Raw genomic sequence first — 25,662 nt, 5'->3', positions numbered from 1 at the left:
TAACCCTTACCTTACCTAGGATTCAGGATCCTGTGGTTTCCCATTTTTACACCAGGCAAATGCTGGAGTCCACAGCTACTTCCTTGTCAAGATGGCAGCTAGAGCAGACACGCACAAGCTTAGTGCTGCTGCAGTTTGTGTTGTTTGTGTGGTAATAATCAGAGTTGTTGTGCTTTACAGTTCTCTGTATGGTTCTATTCGAGTTAAGGAATCAGTGTGTGCAAGTGAAAAAGTGAGTTCTCCTTTTACATGGTTACTAGCAGAGAGAAACTTCTACATTCCGGCATTCTCTCTGACTGGATGCGCCATTTTCCAGACATATGGGCGCCTCCCTACTCGCTCTGAGCCGAACAAGCCTAGGCCTGGTCGCTCATCGAATAGGGGCTTGTTTTGCCTCCTAGTACTGGCAGGAGATATCCATTTAAATCCCGGTCCCACCACTTCTGAAATTAAACCAGATCTAAACATCTATTGTCAGAACTTGCCAAGCCTGCCAGACTTTAGAGAACTCGATGTGGTTGGACTTACTGAAACATAGCTCTCGTGGGCTAGTGACAGTGAACTACCACTCAGCGCTAATTACAGCATATTTCGCCGTGATCGCGCTACTCTAGGTGGTGGAGTGATGCTAGCAGTGAAGAGTGTGTTACCATATGTAAATGAAGGACAGATCTCGAATGGAACTGTGAATTAGTATGGGTGAAGCTACTTTTTCCTCGAACCCCTGTACTTGTGGAATGCTACTATAGGCCACCAAACAGCCCATTCAGTGACCTTGAACAGTGCATGGACTTAGTCATTGCAGCCCTCCCTCACAGTGAAATAATTCTAATGGGCGACTTTAACTTGTCTATAAAGTGGTCTTCTCCAACTACCGGACTGTCAGCTAACAACTGTGACACATAATTTATAGACAGTTTTATTAATGGCCTCGGACTGAAACAGTTTAATATGTACCCAACCCATGGACCCAACACCCTTTTCCTCTGTGACACACCAGTCTCTCGATGCTACATTCCTCCTACCCCACCCCTCCTGAAAACCTCACACCAGGACATCCTCCCGCTCTACATCTGACTGGCCTGCAATGTGCCGAGCCCTGGAATGCCTTCCCTGGAGCCTTCTTGAAATAGCAGATATCGAATCGGCTCTTTACCTGCTGTACGACTGGCTGCAAGCTGCAATTAAAGACTTTGTACCTGCACAACGGGCTACTACCAGCAGATATTGACACTGGATATCACAAGAGACCAGACTGATACTATTTAATAAGAAGAGAGCTTTGCACCTGTGGAAAGACTTCTAACCCACACACTCACAATACCTTCGTTAAAATCCACTACCACGCGAGGTTTATGGTCAGAAGAGACTACAAAACACATGTAGATAAAGTCACTGGAAACGTCCGCAGCAGTCCCAAGTGCTACTGGAGTCTCTTCAACACACGGAGAAGGACAGAGCGGATTCCTGTCAGCGTGAACCACAATGATGCAACAGCAGATAGCGCCGATCACAATGTACTGTTCAACAGGTATTTCTTCTCCAACTTCTCCCCTCCCTTACAAAAGCAACCGCTCCCTCCCGTAGGTACAGTTTCAAACAGAACCCTATCAAGCATAACTACCACAGCAAGTGAAGTTCATAACCTTCCTTAAACTCTTCGTACCAACAAAGCTACTGGTCCTGATACTATAGGTCCTTTTTTACTAAAAAATACACCCAGCACCCTTTGCGTCCCTCTCTCTAAATTATTTAACAGATGTTTTGCCGCAGGCTATTTTCCTATTACCCGAAAACGGGCAAATATTGTTCCACTTTTCAAATCACGCAACAGATTTAATGTTTCATCTTACCAACCATTCTATTCTCCCTACACTATCCTTTATCTTTGAAAAAATTATACACCAGCATCTCCTCGCATTCACCTTGCCCTATATCTCAACCAATCAGCATGGTTTTCTACCAGGTGGCTCTTGTATAACAAACCTGGCCACTCTGTATAGCTTTGCATCACGTGCCATTGCAGCTAAAGCACAGCAGGATATCTGCTACATAGACATTTCAAAAGCTTTCGATTCTGTAGACCATGCTCTGCTGATCCATAAACTCTCCCAACGATTTAATAAACATCTCAGTCTTCTGACCCTTCTTGCTGGCTTATTACATAACTGTTGGCAGAGAGTGGTAATATCAGGCACTTCATCCTCATTGTTACCAGTCACTTCCGGTGTCCCACAAAGCAATGCTCTTGGCCCCTTGCTGTTTTCCTTGTTTATGGACGATCTGCCGTCCAAACTCAACGAAACAGCAAATACCCTACTTTTTGCTGACGACTGCAAGATATTTAGGGAGATCAGGAATCCAGCAGATGCAGCTCTGCTCAGTCCTCACTTAACGCCCTCTCGAACTGGTGCCGTACTTGGAAACTTATCCCCAATCAAAAAATGCAGCCATATGACCATAACACTATGTGAATCTCCTCTACTGACATCATATTACCTATGATATAGATGTTGATTCACATAGGGAAACTGAAATATTTGTCCCAAATGAGTAAATTTATAATACCAATATAAATGGTCCGTTATTGGACATTATAAATTTTCCAGCTAACTCATTCCTGGTTGCTAGCGTTTCGCCCTGGTGTGCTAGGTTGGGCTCATCAGTTGGTACCTAGCACACCTACCAAGACGCTGGCTAGTGCATACCGTAGAGGCCACTGCGTAGGCTAGGCATCAATTTTTGGTAAAGAGACAAAGTCTCATAGTGCATTGGCACTGCCGGTGGCTCCAAGTAGCCTACGCAGTGGCCTCCACAGTATGCACTAGCCAGCGTCTTGGTAGGTGTGCTAGGTACCAACTGATGAGCCCAACCTAACACACGAGGGCGAAACGCTGGCAACCAGGAATGAGTTAGCTGGAAAATTTATAACTTCCAATAACGGACCATTTATATTGGTATTATATTACCTATGCAATATGCCCATCACTGTAGTTACGCAACAGTGTGATTAGGTGTAATATTACAAGTAACAAGTGTAATATTCGATACAAAATTACAATTTAAGAACCTCATAGAAACATATACAACCAAGGCTATGAAATTACTAGGCGTTCTCTACCGCTTCACAGAAATTTCTGATCCCACTGCTCTTTGTCACTTCTTCCTCACGATCATTCAACCTCTCTTGAACTACTGCTCTTCGGTTTGGACAACAGCCTCCCCGTCCAATATTAACCAGTTAGACAGAGTATTATCCTTCTTTGCTGCAGTTGTTAGGAACAGAAACTCCAAGCTCAGAAATCTGTCTACGCAGCAGGTATTAAGGGCAATGAATGTGTCACTGCTGCACATCAGGTGACAGGTAGCTGACCTGTTTCCCCCACGGGATCTTAAATGGGCATTACCACTTGGAACATCTTGTCTCACTCTTTTCTCTCTGTGTTCCTTCCCGTTCCACCAGAACCAAAGATCTTCTCCACATTCCCCACACTCAGCACTCAATACTTCAATGATCTTTCCTAATCCGCCTCCCAACTCTCTTTAACAATATTAATAGGAGACACGGGCTTGATATAGCATCAAGTAAAAGTATATTCGGGAGGGTTGTAAACGGCCTCCTAAGGATAAGTTGGTTGCGAAGAGGTTATACTGCCATTTTGACCCACGACAACTTGGTTATGAACGTGGACATTCTCATGGTTTTCGATTCGGACAGCTGTTATTAGTAGGCTGTGTACTTGATCTAGTTATGTTTTATTATGTTTGTTATATTTTATCATGAAAGTTTACATTTGTTAATTAATCTGTTGACAGTGCAAATTAAATTTGCTCAGTGTAGCTGTATCTTGTGCTTCGTGAATAAATAAATAAATCTTAGTCTTTCCGATCCTCTTGTTAAGAAGATATCTATACTTTCCAGTGTCGTCTTAGTCAAATGAGACAAAAAACTTTCCAGTCTGTCAAACACACAACAATTTCAATATAAATTAAAACACTATAAAGATACCTGTAAAAAATACACACTGTTATACTAAGAATGACATGTTTTGTTCTACTAGAACATCCTCAGATTCTATCAATTCACTTGAATTAAGCGTATACAGTATATGTATAGTATTGTTTACGTTGCGTAAACTTGTCAATGATAGAGAGTTAAGTGATAATATGAACAACATCCTTATATCACCAAAAACCTGTGATGTGTTAGTGCAACATTAAACCACTAACAAAAGAAAAGAAAAATTCAGGATCCCTGTGGTCACTCCCAATTTGTGAACTGATGTCACCTTGTAATAAATGAATCAATCAATCAATCAATAAATATGACTGTTGTTATTTGAGTTGTGCTCTGTCCCTTCTGCTGCCTCTGCTCTTTTCTTGATAGCGTTAGGCCTACTGTTGCATTTGTATAGAAACTAGTGCATCAGTGATGGGTACCACAGCTGGTATAATACATAGCTTTGAAATATCCTTTTGGGCTGATGACCTTAGATGTTAGGCCCCCTTTAAACAAGCATCGAAATATCTTTCTTATTTATTGTCTTTATTTTATGGTGTTAAACAAAAAATATTTTAAAATCATTTACATGATGCATTATCCAAGCTACTTAATATGTAGCCTTAGGAAATTTACTGATATCTTCTCTTATTGCAGTGTCCTTTTCATCTGTTTTGGTGCAAGAACTCTCAGAGTCATCCATTTTGAGAGGGATAACCTGCAATCGGTTCTGTTTCCTGTTGACTGCGTAAGTATCTTGTTAGAAGGCGATGCCTCCTTTGCATTATTACAGTTTTATCATAATCTTGTGATCATGAACTTCCTTTCATTGTTCCTGGTGAATCCTGTACATACGCTCTGTAATGTGTATTTAATATATTGTTTTTTTTTTTTTTTAAGTGTTGCAAAACCCTGCAAAAGTTCAGGAATGGATTACTCGTACAGAGAAGAAAAGAAAAAACGATTATAACAACATTGCCTATCATTTTTATTCATAGTGCACTCCAGCAAATCTTACTGTTACAGTTACATTTGTTAACATGTGTCATAAATGATGTGGCATTAAATATCTTTAACATCTGCTGGAATGCTCTGTTGACATATCATATGAATTATTCAAAATCCAGGCCTCTGTTCGTCATCGATTTGAGTCAGAACACGCTCAGAAATACCTGTTCAGTGTGGACTGTCCAACGGGCAGCCACAAATCGAACACGGATAGTTACTGCCATCATCCACAGCCGTCAAATACTCCAAATTTCTGATTTTCCCACAAGAAAAAGTCCAGTGACTTTAAATCAGGACTTGGGGGCCAAGTAGTCCACCTCTAGCTATTCAGCATTCATGATACTGTGCAATGATCAGCCTGTAGGTACAGAAGATTTTAAAATGTGGGAGCACCATCATGTGTGAAACTTCAAACAAACCTATCAGATAAAATCGGGAAACATTTGTTGGTGTTAAAGACATATTCAGGTCAGTATAATTGTATCTACAACATGTAACCTATGTAAAAATTATCTTGGATTTCATTCCAGCAATTAAGGCATGTTGGAGGGTACAACCTTTAATAGAAATGAATAACTTAGCTATTATGCATTTCGGGACCCACATTGTTGTAACATCATTTTTTTCTCGTTATATGAGGAATTCCTGAAGTTTTGCTGTGCCCTGTATTTTAATTTCATGTGATCACTGCATTTGGATGTCTGATTTCACATTAGCTTAGATGTCACATTTTATTTATGAAACAAGGAATAGACTTTTTCTGATTAGAATTAGGTGAAGAAGCGAATGCTTTCTGGTCTGAAAGTAAAAAAAAAAAGAAGCTATATTACTCAATCTGCTTACAAGTCGTTAGTTTTCCACAACCTGGCTATTTGTAATTCAAAGGTAAAAGCAAATTACAAAATGTTCAAAGAAATAATTAAATTCCTTGAGAAAGAGGCACATCATTTTGCTCTTTCCCAAATAAAATTGAAATCCAAACACAATAAAAAACCCAGTAGAACACTCTTCACCTAGCAAGTTGGCAATACAGTTTGGGTCACGTACCTGTGAGTTTCCATTTGGGAGGTGGTGGGTTCGAAACCCACTGTTGACAGCCCTGAAAATGATTTTCTGTGTTTCCAGTTTTCACACCAGGCAAATTTTGGAGCTGTACATGTTACCTTGTTGACTGCTTAAGTATGAAACAATTCAGACGTCAATTCGAACCTTAACATTCTTTACCCGATACCCCCATTTCGAACTCGTAGTTGGGCTGCCTAATCAGATGAAATGGGGTCGCTCAGCGGATACCTCAGGGTGTTCAGATGCCAAGTAAGACATGTAATCTTACTTCAAGATACGCTTTACGTGAGTATGAAGAGATTAACAACTTACGGGTGACGCCTATAGGAACTCATGACATAATAGTAATAACCGTCAACCAATTTTTTTAAATCAGAGTATTTAACTACGTGAGAACTGGTCATGACTTAATGGAGTACTTAATTAATCAACAAATCACTTAGCTAAGCAACTAAATTACCAACTAGGCTACAATAAAAGAATTCATGACACATAAAATTGTAGAAAAATAAACAAGATATTTATTGACTAAATATTGGACTATTAAATTGGAATTTTTATCCAAGGCATTACTTGTCATTGCGTATTAACAAGTGTGGATTGTGAGTCAGCGCTGGCTCGTAGAAAGAGAAATAATATCTAGTACTAAACTATGTAGATCAGTTCCATCATGAAATCAAAATTGAGTATGTACATAATTACAATCGATCACTGGACATCTAAGGTCCATACTGAAGTTAAGTCATAGATACAACACCAACATAATTAAGTTGTTACGAGAGCTCAATTGCTTTAAGACTACTTAAACAAGTCTGAATTAAACACACGGTTAAGCTGAAGTGTATATAAAGTCCACTAATAAGCTCAAACTTGAAATTAAACCAAATCATAACTTCAAATTGCAGGACTGAACTGTATATCACAGTTATATTTAATCGCCAATCATATTAGAATTGAGCGTTGAGAATATTAAATAGTAAATTGTAGCTGATACTCAGTAAATGACGAGTCACTAATAAGTAAATCCATATAAGTAGACTCGAATAAGTAAATCTAGATGCGTAAATTTAAATGCATAAATCCATATGAATAAATCCGAACTCATGCTTTATTACTTCTTTCACGTTGTGCATGGATAACCACTTACGGACTAAGGCATTTGTTCCTAGTGCCTGTTAAATTTGGCTCCTACTCTAACATTTCCCTAGATGTTGTTCGTTGAGAAATGCAAGTTCAAACAGAGTATATGTTAATCTATTCAGCTATCTAACTAACTTCAACACAACCTTTGGCTGTCATACACATGTCTTTTAGGCTCAATGTCCCTTTCCTTCGTTATATTCCATAACATTCTACTTCAATGCAAGCTATTTTATTCATACGCGCAGTTGCAATGCAAATGCTATGTCGTCGTATTCAGAAACATAATATCATATTTATCGGTGTCGTGAATGCATTTGGTCAAAACACAGCTATAAAACATATCGTAGTATTCCGATATTCATTACAGCACCTCTAAAGTTGACATACGATCCCGTCACAAGCATAATTCTACAATAGTAAATTCTATTCATACCTTGGCTTAGGTCAATCCTGCGGTGTGGGCAATCTCACGTATATGAATCTAAAGAATGTAGCGTGGCATATCTTAAACTGCAGGCGCTCAATGGCCCCTACGTAGTGCGTATAAAACTTCTCATATCACTATATAACTCATACTTTTCCTCAAGTTAGCACAATTGTAACCTTATTTCAACATTCATACAATATCTTAATATCGTAGCCTCAATATTAACTCGTCGCGTTCCCATATACATGTCTATGTCAAAGCTATCACACTATGTTTCTTAAAACAACATTAAAAGTTGCTATATCTCATAACCTATGATTGAGTTCAATGCCCTTATTGCGAAGCAAAATAATGCGTGATTTCATATGTTTATTTTACACCGCGCGCAACCAATCGTGACGTCGACTTGTAGCATTACCAATACGAAATCTCTGTAATCTGCCAGTTTGTCATTACAATCAGCTGTTTCCAAAATTGTTTTTCAAACCTCTCGCTACATACGTGTATTTTGATCGATACACGATGACGTATATATCCAACACATTAGAATCTTATGCTATATTGCTAGATCATGTAACTACGGACTTAAGTATCTCACACTTCATTGGTAACATTCACTTGCATTTCTTATATATCGGTTTATATTTAACCCATCGGCACATGCCTAGGGCACATGTGTAGGCAAACCAAAAATTATGCGATTAAGTATTGTAAATGACTTAGCTCGCTCATGGTTGGTCCTGGTCCAGCTGTTCTGCTCCCAAATGGATGTAGTTGGGTCTGCGGTCAGGTCATGGGTTGGTCATCTGGTACATCATCTGCTTCCTCATCACGGGATTGCTGTCTGGTTTCCCGTCGCCTTCCTCATCATGGTTGGTCGAATGGTTTCCCGTCGCCATCCTCATCATGGGTTGGTCGAATGGTTTCCCGTCGCCTTCCTCATCATGGCTCGATCGTATAGCAAGATGTACTGGTCTCCAGCTTGGTCCATCATGTATATTTAGCACACCATCCTCATGGTATTCTTGTCAGCAACTAAAATAAGGATTATAGTGCAGTGAACAGCCATTATATAATTCTTTTTTGAAGTTTGTAATCCTTAAATTTATTATTTCCTTTGTGGCTCTCCGACGTATATCTTCGATCTCGTTGGTGTTGATTTCAGTGAATCTATTTCTGTCGGCCGCTTCTTGTAGATCTTGGGAAAACTTATTTTTATTCTGATTCAATAAATCGAGATGTATCTCTTCTTGTATGAGATCCCTTTTTTTTTTAATGCTGGCTTGGTCTCCCTTCGCAGAGTATAGACCAACTGCGCTCTTTATCCACCCACGCGTATCTCGTGGTACTTAGCTGATTCCCTTTTTTTAAAATATCTCTAATCAACTCTGCTTATTTTTCGGTGAATTGACTTGTTTTCTTCTCGTTTCCGACACTTTTTCCTTTAGTATAGCTTTTGATCCTTTCTTCTTCCTTAAAAATTATACCGCGGTCGGAAGTTCCGTCTTCACTCTCCGTTGAGAAAAATTAAGATGCAGTTTTCTTAACAATCCCAAGTTTTCTACTTTTTTTTTTGTAAAACAAAACAGTAGACAGTCCACTGTCCGTTTCACTCTCAATACTCGACCGTTCCATGACGTGTATGGCCTTCTATGTCACCGCAACTGGTGTCTATTCTTTGCTTCCTATAGATCAAATGGGCCATACCTTCACTCGGCGCCATTTTGAAAACTGTCGCGGAGGTGTGAACGGGCACAAGTATCTTGTTAGAAGGAATGCCTTCACTGCTTTATTACATTTTTATCATCATCTTGTGATCATGAACTTCCTTTCGTTGTTCCTAGTGTATCCTGTATATATTCTCTATAATATGTATTTAACTCATTGTATTTTAGGTGTTACAAAACCCTGGGCAAAAGTTCAGGAATGGATTACTCATACAGAGAAGAAAATAAAAAAGATTATTACAACATTGCCTATCATCTTTATTCATAGTGCACTCCAGCAAATCTTACTGTTACAGTTACATTTGTTAACGTGTGTCATAAATTATGTGGCATTAAATATGTCTTTAACATCTGCTGGAATACTCCGTTGACGTAACATACAAAATGTTCAAAATTCAGGCCTCTGTTCACCATGGTCACTTCCTTCCCTGTCCTACCCCATCGTCGCCATAAGGCCTGTTTGAATGAGTGCAACATAAAACTCTCTTCAAGGAATTATATTATGCGCATATTTACCAGAAGACAGCCAACTGTTCTTACATTATAACAGGTATAAGAAATTTTGTTGAGTTCTAGGATTGTTGAATCTATCTTCTCCAAATCCTCTTGTTTCCCATATTTGACTTTTCTCCACTGCATCCTCTCAACGGCACAGTTGTAGTAATTGAATCACGAGTTTTTAATTAAGAACAGTGTTTTCATCATGCTTCCTTTGGATTCCTGATTTTTAAAATGCTTTTTGTTTAACATTCATTTTAATCCAGACACTTCAATACACCAAGGACAATATGAAATTGACAAGCAGATTTTTCCAAAACTAAAGAATTTGAGAGTGATAGAGGAAGGGTAGCAAATCAGCAATCACGGTATTGTTTTGTACAAGGGTATAGGCTTTAAAAGTACTGATAAAGGGACCAGTACCTTACTAAGGTAGTGAGTTCTTCTTCTTCTTCTTCTTCTTTTCTTCTTCTTCTTCTTCTTCTTCTAGTTTCATGTCGTTTGCACATTCCATATCTGACGTGATTTGGCACATGTATTCCAGTTGTGGTCTTCTTGCTAATTTCACCCTTCTGAGTAACCCACTCCTATTGTTGTTGCTTTTGTGTTATGGTACACTTAGTGGTCTACCAGTCAGTCTTTTCTGATCTGAATCTGAAACCAAATACATCTTGATTCTCCTGCTCTAGCGAACATCACATAATTTGTTAATGATTTTTAGCATTCTCTAATAGCACCTGGTTTCCAAAGCTTCAAGCCCCCTCTTCTCCACTGCTCTCACTGTCCATGTATCACAGCCATACTAGGCAACATTCCAAATACACACTTTCATCAGTCTCTTCCTGAGTTTGAAACTGAGGTTATTAAATGCAAACAAGTTCTTTGAGTTGAGAGCATTTTTCGCTTGCACTATGCAGCTAATTATCTCTCATCTTCTTCAACCATCTTGTTGTTATCTACACCCTAAATAAGCAAATCAGCCATTTCTTCCAAAAATGATTCTTCAATTAGACTCTCGAGGCTGCATTTCTCTCCTGCATACAGCTGACCATTTCCATACCATAGTGGACAGAGCTAATGTTTTCCATCTCAATCAGTATTTTCTCTGAATCGTATCTGTTGTCTGTGATGATTGCATTATCACCCTCAAACTTTCATCTGTCAGTCCTCTGCCTATTCCTCCTTATACCCCCTGTGGGTGGGGGACTCAGACGAATACACCCACGGTATCCCCTGCCAGTTGTAAGAGGTGACTAAAGGGGGCGACCAAGGGATGATCGAATTAGAAACATGAGACTACTTGTAATTAGCACCATCACGCAGGGAACACCATGGATCGCCTTTACTTGCTAGTAGCACCACTATGTTAGGTACACAATAGGTTTGTGATTGGTAGCAACAGTGTGAATCAAGATGGGTTTTATAGTACCCGTGATTAACACCACTACATGCGTAACACCACGGGCTTATGTTGCCTTAATTAGTACCATTATGTGAGAAACACCATGGGTCTGGGCGTTGCCTGTGATTAATACCACTATATGAGCGCCACCGTGGGTCTGTGTTGCCTGTGATTAGTACCCATTATGTGAGGAACACCACGGGATAGTACGAGTCCCTGCGATTAGTACACCTATGTGAGGAACACCATAGGTTTGTGTTGCCTGTAAGTGGTGTCGCAATGTGAGAAACACCATAGGTCTGCATTACATGTGCGTATTACATTACCTGTGAGTAGTACCATAATGTGTTGAATACCGTGAGTCACGGTATCGACTTTCATCATTCTAAATTCCTTTTTTCTCTTATTCAGTTACAGACAACTCATAATTCCTCCCAAGGTTGAACAATGCACCAACGGGAATGTTAATCGACAAGAATGACACAATATTCCAAAAATGTTATCATATGAGAACTAATGAATGATATTAACAATATGTTTCCAACATACATGTTTTAACCTATAAAATATTACTGTCCAACCATGCTTCTTTCTAAAAGAATATTCAAACCCAACATGTTTGGCTTTATACCACGGTTCCGGTTTTGTAACAATATACTTACGACATAGGTGACCATAACCACCTTTGAACGAACCAACTGTAAAACCTTCAACCTAATGTTCATCCATACAGTTGGAGAAGCCCCACCATCTCTAGTCAAACGAACACATTTGCATAAACTTTCATCCATACAGTAGGAGAAATCCAATTTACACTTTGGACGTTTTCTATTCATTTTAAAATAAAATAATTTAGTTGCTTCCTTGTTCACAAATTCTGGCTTTTAATTAATGTACATATTGTAAACTATGTAAATATCACCTAAATCACAACTTTTGTAAAAAAAAATTTAGCATAAGACCGTTGTATTTAGTATTAGGTTCCAATGTTTAATAGATTTAAGACGACCTTAAGATTAGTATTAGGCTGAAGATGCCCAAAACTAGGGCGAAACATGTTCCTAACTAGTGTTTATAATTTATGTAGGATTTAATCACTACAAAATATAATTGTATTGAATAGTTGGACACAGTAATTTTATTCTTGAAAGAATTTTACTTACATACCGTGAGTCTACGCTACTTTTGATTAGTACCGCAACATGGCATAGTTCTACTTTACTAGCGATAAGTAACATTATAAGGGCAATATAATTATGAAATTAATGTAGTAATGGTCCACCTTTCAATACTATAATATGTAATATTCTAAATTACATTAATTAATTAGGGACTAATTTCGGCCAGGGCTGGCCATCTTCAGCCTTAATGTAAATCTAATACTAAACAAATGTACATGCACACAAAAACAAATGAGACAAATATATACAAATTGACATTAAAAAACTGTGATGTAATTGTGATTAAATTTGAAGATAAACTAGGTTCTAACTTGAGTATGCTCATCATTGAGAATATTTCAAGTATTAATATATTTATATACACAGAACATCTAATCATTAATAATTCAATAGTAAATGGGAACTGGTAAAAGTTGATCCCGTAGTTCATCACCAGATCTATTTGAGTAGTGTTAATCATATGCAAGCCATTGGACACCGCTGTAAATAACCATTAGCTGACGGAGAACTGTTAGATGTTGTTTCATCATCAATCAAGGTAATAAAATGAGATGCTCTTGCGGTGCTTGTTAAATCGTGCTGAAATGCTGTTGGACATTGTCAGGACGGCACATGAAGATGTGGTTAACACAGATACATTGTGTCTGGTATAAAATTTGCAATTCATTGCAGTCCCCATGAAGTTAACCTGAATAAATTAGATAAAATTAAATGAATGAGTTGAATGAGAGAATGTGTTGGTTAGATGGCATAGGGTATATGAGACTTACCTCTCAATACAGCTTGAGGTGTGTGGCCTGTTGTTGTGTGTGCTTCACACTAACTGTTGTGAGATTCAAATGAAAAGGAAGGAGAGGGGAGGGGAAGGTCCTGATGGAGACAGTTGAGGGTGTGGGGTGTGGGGAAGGGGGAATTAAGGCACGGCTGAAGGATGTGGGGAAAAAAGGATGGCTGTTGAGGAAAGGTGCTGTGAATATTATGAAAATCTGAATTATGACTTGTTGGTTTGACGTTACTGAAAATGGCAATTAGAAGGTCAAAAAGGATATTTGGCTTTTCTGAAATTTCATTAAATTACTTGGGAACAGCCTTTCCGAAATTTAACCGGACGCGAGAAAATACAGTGAAACCTCATAGTGCGCGTTCCTCATTAAGACAATTTCTTGCTTAGCATGTCGAAAGTTCTAAGTCCCGATTCACATCATATTAAATCTATTTTAAAATACCTCATTTATCGCGTCACAAAATTTCATTATTACCGCTCAATACCATCACATTATTTCCCAACCCCGAAATTGTTCTTTCCACGAACCTGCTACGTTGGCGTAGCAGGGGGAGAGGTGATACTCCCACGTGGCGCGTCCCAGGTGGCGGATAGGGGGGTCCTCACCGGCTTGCCGGCGGACTTGAGGGAAATAAAATACCTCTCGCGGACCAAACACACTACCCCCCGTGGGTGGGGGACGCAGATGAAGAATACACCCACGGTATCCCCTGCCTGTCGTGAGAGGCGACTAAAAGGGGCGACCAAGGGATGATTAAATTAGAACCATGAAACTGCTTTTGATTCGTGCCATCACGCGGGGAACACCATGGGTTGCCTGTACTTGCGAGTTGTACCACTATATTCGGTACGAAATGGGTTTGTGATTAGTAGCCGCAGAGAGTTGGTTCCCCTGTGGGTTTTCCAGTACCTGTGCGTCGTATGCATGTGAGCAACACCGCGGGTCTGGGCGTAGCCTGTGAGTTGTACCACTATATGAGCGACACCGTGGGTCTGCGTTGCCTTTGATTAGTATCCACTATGTGAGGAACACCACGGAGCCCGTGGGACCGGCATCCGTGCCTAGTACACCTAGGTGAGGAAACTCATTGGTTTGCGTTGGCTATGAGTGGCGCCATTGTGTGCTAAACGCCATAGGTCTGCGTTACCTGTACGAAGCACATTACTTGTGAGTAGTACCATCTTAATAATAATAATGTTATGTGTTTTACGTCCCACTAACTACTTTTACGGTCTTCGGAGACGCCGAGGTGCCGGAATTTAGTCCCGCAGGAGTTCTTTTACGTGCCAGTAAATCTACCGACACGAGGCGGTCGTATTTGAGCACCTTCAAATACCACCGGACTGAGCCAGGATCGAACCTGCCAAGTTGGGGTTAGAAGGCCAGTGCCTTAACCGTCTGAGCCACTCAGCCCGGCTAGTACCATCTTGTGTGGAACACCGTGAGTTTCGCTACTTTTGATTAGTACCGCAACTTGACAAGTACCATGGTTCTACTTTACTCGCGACATGTACCATTCTGTGGGGCCTTAGGTATGGAGTTTGCACCCCTTTAGACATCAAGCATCATTGTACTTTATGAGTGGTCCCTTGGTCAGTAATCAATTATGTATGATTTTTGTTTGAGTCTGATCCACTGTATTTTGTTTGTTTGTTTCCTCTTTTTTTGTTTTTGTTTGTGGGGTTCATGTCCATCCATTCATTCTTCATGTCATTATTATTTTTTTGGTCAGTGGATGAATTTGACATTTTTGTTCTTTCATTTCGTACCATTAGGGGCCGATGACCTCGATGTTAGGCCCCTTAAAACAACAAGCATCAATCAATCAATCAATCATCAAATTGTTCTTTGTCATCCCTTGTGAAAGCAATGTGATTTTCAACACAGATCAGAGTCCTTGCCATGGGAGGTAGGTCAGAGAAAGTAACGCGAAAACCAGAAATGGCCTTGAATTCCGGAACTGTAGAGAGGCATCTGCAAGTACTGTCACAGTCTCTTAATTTTTGAGTTTGAGTAGAAATAAATAAATTTATTTCTGAAATAATACTTCATAAGGGGATTCAGTATGGCTTGAGGTGAATTACCTATCTTCACAAACACAGTCCCATACTAGTGCAGGGTCCGCTTTTAAACATGCCATCCTCCACTTCCTGCGGTCAAGGGTGTCAGCTTTAGTGATGCCTACAAGACGAATGTCTTTCTTGATGCAGTTGAACCAGTGCTTCATGGAATGACCTCGGGATCGAGAACCTTCAAGATCAAATTGGAGGGCTGTATGTATCACTGTGTCTGCAGGACTTCGGACGACATGACCATACCATCTAACTATATAACAACTATATCTCCAATATTTCTCATACTGAACTGATCTCATATGGAAGTGTACCATTTATCCCAAAACCTATTATATTGTACCTTGGTGTGCTAATGTATGTACAGTAGAAGTCCGCTATAGCGAGAACTCCGTTATAACGCCACCCATTTTCTGTCCCTTGAAAATCCCTATCTTAAACTGTGTATTATCCCTCGGTTACAACAAGAATCCTATCACTGATGCATCCGTTATTACGAGCGATTAAGCTAAATGCATGCCCGCGCCGTGCCGTTGCAGTTCCTTGCACATAAAATGCATGCTAGGGCTGTGCAGCTGCAGTACTTGATATGGAATAGTGTTCCTTGTACAATATTGAGCTGACAGCCCGAGAAGTCAGTGTTTTAGTGTGTTGTATGTTTTTTAAGGGATTGTGTTTGTTAAGTCCTAACTCGTGTTCGTACAGTTTTGATTCACCCTTCATGGACTGTTTTGATGACTGGCAAGTTCCGAACTTGTACTTCACTATTTTATGTCTCTTTTTACTCTTATTTATTCATAATGCTGTAACATTTTGTGTAATGTATATGTTTGCATGTATTCACCTATGCCTATTTCTCACATTTTGGCTGAAGATGATGCTAAATAGCGTTGAAACTAGTTCCAAGTAAATATGTTGTAAACAGATTATGTTAATAATGTTATTTACTTTACATCCCACTAACTACTTTTACGGTTTTTGAAGATGCCGAGGTGCCGGAATTTTGTCCTGCAAGTGGTTCTTTTACATGCCTGTAAATCTACCGACACAAGGCTGATATATTTGAACACCTTCAAATACCACTTGTCTGAGCTAGGATCAAACCTGCCAACTTGGGGTCAGAAGACCAGCACCTCAACTCTCTGAGCCACTCAGCCTGGCAATAGATTATGTTAATGGTGAGGATGATGTAGGCAATACTGTATGGTGTTTGGGCTGAGTGAAAATGTTCTTGATCGCAAGAGAATTAGAGAGTGGAGGTCTGAATCTAACTGTTCGGTCTTGGATGACATGGACGGAACATCCATTTTCGTCCATATTTATATAAATGATTGAAAAGACATCATCAAGAAGCTGCCAGTGTTATTATCATAAACATTAAGAACCTTAAACATAAACCTTCAATGTTTTTTCACATTCTGTTTTCCATAGCATCGTCCACCAATGCACCATAAACGCTTATATCGACTGAATGAAAAACAAATCACAATTATTTGACTTTTTTTTAATGGTGAAGGGTGGAAGAGGATGCAGTAAAATGTTTCTGTTCTGTATTGTTGATTGTAGTATAATAAGGAAGAATGCTGTATCTTATACTATTCCCTAATATGCCATTCTTGTAGGAAATTATTATTATTATTATTATTATTATTATTATTATTATTATTATTATTATTATTATTATTATTATTATTATTATTATTATTATTATTATTATTATTATTATTATCATCATCATCATCTCATCATCATCATCATCATCATCATCATCATCTAAATGTCTCCTGTGTTTATTAGATCAATGTGTCAGATCTCACATATAGACATATTGTTGTTTTGTTTCCAGTATTGTGGAGTCAGGTGTTACTGAGGCTGAATCATTTTTACGAGAGAAACTGGATGACGGTGTCCAAAAGCAACTTCGGAAGCAAAAAACAATGGGAGCAAAAATTCTCCTTGGTAAACTGAATAGTTAATCTTGTTTTTGTATATGTTATAGTTGAGACATGATTTGCTAATTTTTATTGTTAATACAATCGAACCTCTCTTCTGCGGACACCGTCGGTTCCGAGGAAATATCTCCATTACGAGAAGTGTCCATTAAAATAAGGTTGTAAAAATTAATGGAACATTTTAATAGCAAAGAATGAACCCTTTTGGTCCATATTTAGGGATACCTACCTTTCTTACCTATCAGCATAGTTCATGAGATCTGTCTCTTGGGTCGTATCGGGTTCTTCATCACTTGCTGAGGTAAAGGTAGGGTTCAGTAATTCTAATCTATCTACTTGAATGAAAGGTCTGTTTAAAAGATTCCTAAATTTATTCATAAAATTCTGAAGCCTTCTGATATGTCAACGATATCACTGAAATTAAATGTGTCCACTGGACACCACAATCATTTTATTACATAGAAGGTTAGAACACTGGTAAGCCTTTGACGTGCCTGCCTGATGGGCATTCTTACTAGAAACCATTGTCTCATTTTCTATTAAAGAAAGGAAAGTCTGGAAATCCTTAAATTCGGCTTCCAAGTGAGACCACATGTACCATCATAGTGATTCGTTATGGTCCAGCCCTCGTAACATGAACTCTGGACTCTGGGTATAATTAAGGCCGTCCAATTGGTGTGTGCCACACAGTGGTCATACGACATGGACCCTTAATTGAATCGATGTGACCTGCGTCAATGTCATGGACCGACATCTAAACTTCTAAGTTACTTTAAAGTCATTGTGGATGATGACCGCAAGGAAAATGATGCTACAGTGGCATATGGCCCTAATCTAAGTCACTGAGGGTGATGACCCCCTGACCATCCAAGTTTCTAGGCTGAAGGCTAAACACAATTAAATTACCTCGGTTGACGACCAAAGTTTCCACTTTACTATTCCCAATACATTCACTGCTCAATCAAAGTCAAATAATACAACAATAGCAATGCTCACAAGCTTTGTGGCAGTAAAATCCATTTCCTTCGGATATGTCCCCTTAATCGTTACGTTACCATTTACATATTCCCCAGAAAACAAACTAATATTTCCAGAATGCATCTCCAAGTTATTCGCTTGATTAAAGTTATTTCAAAATGCGGTTTCACTGAATTTAATAATTAAATAAATTTAAATGATTTAATGAAATCTTAAAGGACAACAAATTCTATCTCCGCGGACTCTGGTTTCTTCACAAATTCCTACGCAATTGTGTTCTCACAATTTTAAAGTCCTATCAATGTTTATCTGTTGCTTCCTATTGTCTGGAAAAGAACTACATCATTCATGTCCAGTTTATATATCTCGTTTCATGACCTCACACTTTAAATCTAATCTAACCCTAGCCATTATTAACACTTGGATACCCTAATAATCTACGTACAAACCAAAAGCAAATCGCCATATAATTACGATGCCATATCTCGTCATAACATTTTAAAGTTTGCACACCCCTCACAGACAATCAATCATCACTACCATCGCTCTATATTTTGGACAACCCTGAATTTGGTTACTCTTGTTCATTATACTCGAAGTTCGTGGTTTCAAATGTTCATTACGTCCCCAATTAAACAAATTTACAGTATTCCACAACACTCAGGTTATTACCGGATGAAAATTTCAACTAAATCCAACATTTAACGTTCTCCCCGGCCGAGAAATACAATCTCAATTCCACGCGTGTCCCGTTATATCCCCGCTGTGTTCCTCTATCAGCTGCCGGCGTTTCACCCTAGTCCGCTTGGCAGTGACATGTAACACCTGTTTCATTCTACCTGACTGGCTTCTCAAAATGCTCCCTTTTAAACTCCGCTGACATAATTAAACAAATACGATATTCTAACCAACAAAATGCACAGATTATGCTTCAAGATGCCCACAATAATTATATGCGTCGCAAATTAATACCGCCATGGATTTCTATATATTGCTTTCCATTCCCAACATTATAAAATATTCCTTGGGCTTCCATGTCCTGGCTTCATTTGACAGGTCTCTAACCTGATTCACAAATCTCATCTCAACTCACACAACAACTAACTTCTGTTTCCCCACTCGCAACTATCACCGACAAAAAACTGGAATAAAATCCTTACTAGAATTCATGACGTCTAATACGCAAATGCATTAATAATGAACAACTTCGCATAACATGATATCGTATTTTTAATAACTTGATTTTTACGAAAAATGACTGAAAATTTCTACTAGAACTTTTTTATTGTCAGTCAGACACAGTTTAAAATGGGCCTAGAAAAAAACGTTTCACTCTGTCACGAAATTCATCCCACTATACTCTCACACGACAACACGCTTCCACTCGATTGAAAATGAGTAACCATGGATTTCTTATATTATTTACGTCAAAATTTCAGACAGAAAAATTTTACGTCGAATGAACATCTTAATTTGACATCACAAAATATAGGCAGTAAACACACGGAAATGACGATCTACATTGGACGTGATATCACTTCGAAACCCTATTCAATAACTTTTTACAACATCATACGGCACTCGCAAGACTTCAAAAATTTATCCAAGTGGAAAATAAAACAAATGACTCTTTTAGTCGTATTCTAACATTTACAAAAACTTAATAGGGGTGACCACTACGTCGTATATCCCCATTCAAATACACATTTTTTTGAGATCATGAAACAAGATATAATAGGTAGTAAGATGGAAAGTCACATACCTTATGTAGTCACGCCAGTATTCGTCATAGGGCTCACCTGCGACCCTGGCATTTTTATTTAGCCATTTTTACATTGCTGGCTTTACAGATTATTATATTTCTTCAGGTTTCCTGGAATAAAGCATTAAAAAAAAAAAAGAAATGCCCTTCACTTTTTTTTCTTTGAGCGCACATGATGGACTGTAATTACTTCCGCACACGAATTACTTTAATTATCACAGGAGAATTTATTCAGTACTTTGACCGTCCTATCTGGTACAATTATTTCCACTCAAGAAACTTTCTCCACATGGAGTCAAGATCCCAGCCACAATGGCTAAAATCTGTGGTGGAACTTAGTCTACTTTTGTTGTTTGATTTCACAGAGCAGCTCAACACTTTATCGTCCGCTTCGTACCATAAATGCAGGAGAAGGAGGAGACTTTGTCATGGGTTAGTTCTTATATATAGCAGCTACCCCCTCTCTTCGGGCATCTCTCTTTGCCGCCAAGAAAATTTCTATAAATTTTCTGATTTAACTAAACTGTAATTACAAGAGTTTTAAAGGTGACTACATATTCGCTACATTTCCAGCGGTAGTGTTCATGGACATTTAAAATGTAAACGTGTTCAATTTGTGGGATAAATGACCTCCATTGATAGGCACTATATTTTTGACTTGGCTTGGGGCACGCCATATACACGCGCTTTGAAATAGTTCACAAAAGTGACTTAAGATTCTTCCGCCGTTGACACGTGCGACTGACGTCACGTATCCCAGAGCGTGGGACTGAAGGTAATCACCCCCTCGTCACGTGTCAAATCCATGCTATCAAGAATCCAACTTTTAATTTAATTGTTAATTTATGCATAATGTTCTTAGGGCACAAAGGTCATGGGTTCAAGAACATCCACCTTAAATATAAGCATATGTCTTTATTTTGATTGTTCTAAATAGTTTCTAACTAAATATTTGCCTGGGAGATATTAGAAGTGATTTTACAGCCCTTACATTCATTACAGCTTCAGGAAGTAATCATTCAGCTGGATGTACAAATTTAGCACAGTTTTCTTTACTGCAATATTCTTGTAAAGGGCGTAATGACCCAGCATGACGTACAAATTATTTATTCAATTAACCTCAACTTTCAGGGTATTTGCGATTTCTCACGCTTTTACTTGTAATATTGGCCCACTCACAGTTTCTTTGCTTGAACACATTTGTACCACTCATATACCACAATGTTCACTTCTGCAAAAACTGACTCCCACTTTCTTTTCATTCCTCGATTCCTATTTTTCCTCCCACTCATTTAAAATGTCACTTTTACTGGGCGAGTTGGTTGTGCGGTTAGGAGCGCCCAGCTGTGAGCTCGCATCCAGGAGAGAGTGGGTTCGAACCCCAATGTCGGCAGCCCTGAAGATGATTTTCCGTGGTTTCCCATTTTCACACGAGGCAAATGCTGGGGCTGTACCTTAATTAAGGCCAGCAGTTTAATTTTTCAGAGAGCTTTTCTCACTGAAAGTCCTTTTGCACTATATTTTTTCTTGTCTCGAGATCTAAACATGCCCATTCCTCCTATTCATGTTCACTGGGCGATTGAAATGCCATGGCATTTCTGCCTCAACAATCAACACATGAAAGTCTCTTCCTTGTCAAGTTTAACTGAACACCTGACGTCGACCTTATCAGCGACAATCTGAGTTATGAATGGAATGGTGCAAGATATGCTGGAAAATCTCCCAGTAACTTGTGAGTAAGTACTCACTGGTAGCATTCCCGGGCAACTAGAATTCTCAGAACGTACACTAATTAGAACACAAGACAACCCTAACGAAAAGTTTAGAAAGAGCCCTGTACAGATCAATTAACTTCATGGCTACTTCAACATTCTTATGTACGTTTCATCTCTCCTCTTCTTCAACTCGAAATAGTGCAAATATTCAAAAGAAATTCTCGGATATCTGCAGAATGATATTAAAAGAAAGAATGACATAGTCTTGTGTAAAGAAAGTGTCCTGAAACGCATAAAGTGTCCGCTTAATACAAGTAGGCGAGACTAATGGCGATGTCTGCTGTCCAGAATTTGAGGTGTCTACTTAAATGAGGCTTATTTAACATGTGCCTTATGTAAAATAATATTGGTTCCATGGAAAAATATCCGTATAAGATAGTGTCCGTTAGAGCAGGTTTGACTGTATTTTGACAGTTTTACATGTTGTAGATATTCTCAAAGTAAATATACATTTGTTTTTCTACAATCATTTGTTGTATTTATTAAATTTTAAATTCTTTTGTATACCTGTAAATAAAGTGGAAACCTTTTATAAAGAAACATCAACCTCAGACAGATGTTTATTACAGTAAGTATTTAGTTTTAACTATTTTCAGTTTACCTGTTTTAATTAGGATTACCTAAGTGCAGTTTAGAATTTTAGTGTAGTTATTTTATTAGATAGTATCTTGCTTGCGTTACCCTGTTATTCTTTTCACACGCATTTCTATAAGTTAAGGGATCTTTTAAATCCGTGGAAAAACATGGAGCATAGTGACAATGATACAAGATATACAGGAAAACTGGACCTGAAGAGTGGGTGAGACTGACTGTGTATAGTGCCCCTACCCTGGTAGTATACAGAACGTCAATAAGGGGTGCGATGACCTCGCATGGCAATACAGGCTAATATTCTTTAAATCACTATAACACTGATTTATTGTTGAATAATATCCTCGTTATTCAATACTGTATGGTAAATGTTAATTTAAAAAACTTAAATTTCACATTTGTCACAACTGTGTACATGTTTTGATCCTAATTGGATCATCTTCAGTAGATTGCTAAAATTGACATGACATATTGTAGTTAAAAACATTTAAAACTGAAGTGAGGATGATATTATGAATGTTAAAATGTTCTCAAAAATTTATGTTCTTATAAGGTCATGGTTTAAAATTTTCCTTGTCCACTTGTCGTGATGTCCACTTGATGTTATCATTAGTTGCAAGTCTACTGATTGGACTAGGTGGTATCTGATTAAAGATTGAAATTATGTGATTTGGTTTGCTGCCAATAAGGATTATCATAATTGCGTAAGTCTCAGTGGTATGATTGCCTTCTTTATCCAGTTGAACGTTGTGTTTACATACGTGGTTTTGTGCACAAGAGGATGCTCTGTATGCTCGGCGATTCGCCACGTGCATTCCCCTCGCACAAAGGCACCGTGTGAATTGTGGAATGTGGTGTCTTGCTCATGGTAACCGGACCAAGAAACAGTGGGGTAGTGTCCTGTTTACAGATGAGTCATGGTTTAGCCTGGAGAGTGATTCTGTCTGTTTGTCTGGTGTGCCCTTGGAACATATTACAAAACTGCCATTATTGTGGAATATAGTGATTTAAAGAATATTAGTTTAGCTGACAATACGGAAACATGAAATTTATGTTTTGTGGCAATAGAGATACACAGCGGCTCCCAATACTGTGTATCAGGCCATCCAGCATGGCTTGCGGTAACGCATCCCATTGCTGTAGAGGCGCCCTTTGGAGGTCAGCTACGGTCTGTGGTGGTGGTGTTAAGTCTGTGGTCCTTCGGCCTAGAGCGTCCCATGCCTGTTCGATTGCATTTAAATCTGGGAAGCAAGCAGGCCACACTAGACACATGACGTCCTCATGTTGCAGGTACTCATCCACCAGGCCAGCTTTTTGTGGGCAGGTATTATCATCCATCAGACAAAATCCAGATCCGTATGCACCACAGAAAAGTTGCACAAACTGTTCCAGGTCTTCATCCCTACAGACCACACCCGTCACATGCAGTGTCATACGAGCTCCTAATATTATGTCCGGCTGCATGGCTAAATGGTTAGCGTGCTGGCCTTTGGTCACAGGGGTTCCGGGTTTGATTCCCGGCGGGGTCGGGAATTTTAACCTTAATTGGTTAATTTCACTGGCACGTGAGCTGGGTATATGTGTCGTCTTAATCATCATTTCATCCTCATCACGACACGCAGGTCGCCTACGGGAGTCAAATAAAAAATCTGCACCTGGCGAGCTGAACTTGTCCTCGGACACTCCCGGCACTAAAAGCCATACACCATTTCATTTCCTAACATTATGCCTCCCCAGACAAGAACATTGGCGCTGTCGTCGTATCGGTCCCCTTTCACAATATTGGCAGTGTTGTAATGTGTTCCAAGGGCACACCAGATGAACAGACAGAATCACTCTCCAGGCTAAACCATGACTCATCAGTTAATAGGACACTACCCCACTGTTTCTTGGTCCAGTTACCATGAGCAATACACCACATTCCATAACTCGCACGCTGTCTACGTGTGAGGGCAGTGCAAGTGGCAGATCGCCGAGCATATAGAGCATCCTCTTGAAATCGATGTTACACAGTTTGATGGGAAATGTGTGACCCAGAGACTGCTGCAATGTCTCTAGCCAGTGTAGATGATGTGCTGGTTGTCTTCAGGTACTAAGGACAGTGGTTTGCGACAATGGCTTATTTTACACAATTAAATGTGCACATTTTAAAATTATTTTTCTGGTATTTCTGTTTGGCCAGTGGTTATTAATTTTACATTAAACAAAGAGCTAACCTTTCTAAGCCACCTGCTAACAATAAATATAAAGTATTATTGTCTGATTTTGTACAGGGTGTTCAAAAACAAGGTCAGTGAAAACACATCTAATATATACATACCTCAAGTTAGGTACGCTTTTCTTAGACCTTTCTTACAATAATAACTTATGCCGTAACGACCCACCTTTTCAGTACTATATTATGCAATGTTTACATTACATTTCGAATCCTGGAAATAGTTTAGGCCTTGGCTGGCCATCATCAGCCATAATACTAAAATGTACAAAAATATCTAATAACTAAAACAAATGTATGAACATACACAAATGACTTAAAGGTATTAAAAGCATCTGGGATGAAGTATGTGCACAACATGTAAAACATATAATGAATTTAAAATAAGGCTCTAAAATCCTTCGATGTATTGCATCATGTTAAAATGTTTCATTAATGCTTCCTATTAAAATATCTTAAAAAACGCTGATAAGTTTCTCTGTTGGGAATTCTCAATGGTTGAGTAAAGGACACCACATGAAGATATGATTAAATAGCTGGCACATTCTTAGATTACAGTTGGTAGAGATTTGCAATTCAATGTGGTGTCTATAAAGTTAACCTAAATAAATGATAGCCAAAAATTAATGAACTAAAAGGAGAGGTGATTAGAAAGTTAAGAGTGGACACCAGTGGAACACTTTTATACAAAACAGCTCAACTAGTTGGATATGCTGATGACATAAATTTGATGGGAAGAACAACAAGGACAGTTAAAGAAGCATTTGAAGACGAGTAGAGAAGGCAAAGAGATTGGACTTAAGATCAATGAACAAAAGACGAAGGTAATGGTGCAGGCTCGGAGAAGGAAGTATACAAATGACCAACTTGTCCCTGCAGGATCCAAAGTGGAGTTGGTGGATGAATTTAAATATCTTGGTGTACATCTAAGCAACAAGAATGAGGAAATGGTGGAAATACAGGCAAGAATTCAAGCTGCCAACAGAGCATACTTTGCAGTACTACCACTTTTCAGAAGTAGAGATATAAACCAGAGCTTAAAAGTTATGCTATACAAAACCCTCATTCGCAGTATAGTGAT

At 38.8% G+C, this 25,662-nt stretch overlaps 1 protein-coding gene across 2 annotated transcripts in view; it reads left to right on the top strand.

Annotated features, from left to right (window-relative positions):
• Positions 1-25,662, top strand: part of LOC136866399 (pumilio homolog 3) — a 152,819-nt gene that overhangs the window by 81,835 nt on the left and 45,322 nt on the right. The window contains exons 11-12 of one of the 2 annotated variants that reach the window (XM_067143321.2): positions 4,658-4,748; positions 17,155-22,244. In XM_067143321.2, the coding sequence (XP_066999422.2) occupies positions 4,658-4,748; positions 17,155-17,284 (221 nt within the window). In that variant the 3' untranslated portion in view covers positions 17,285-22,244. Of the gene's footprint in view, positions 1-4,657; positions 4,749-17,154; positions 22,245-25,662 lie in introns of those variants that run through there. The other variant, XM_067143322.2, reaches the window with a different exon arrangement.

The sequence above is a fragment of the Anabrus simplex genome, chromosome 3, assembly GCF_040414725.1.
Source record: "Anabrus simplex isolate iqAnaSimp1 chromosome 3, ASM4041472v1, whole genome shotgun sequence".
In the NCBI taxonomy this organism is placed as follows: Eukaryota; Metazoa; Arthropoda; class Insecta; order Orthoptera; family Tettigoniidae; genus Anabrus; species Anabrus simplex.
This window is presented reverse-complemented; position numbering and strand designations above follow the sequence as displayed.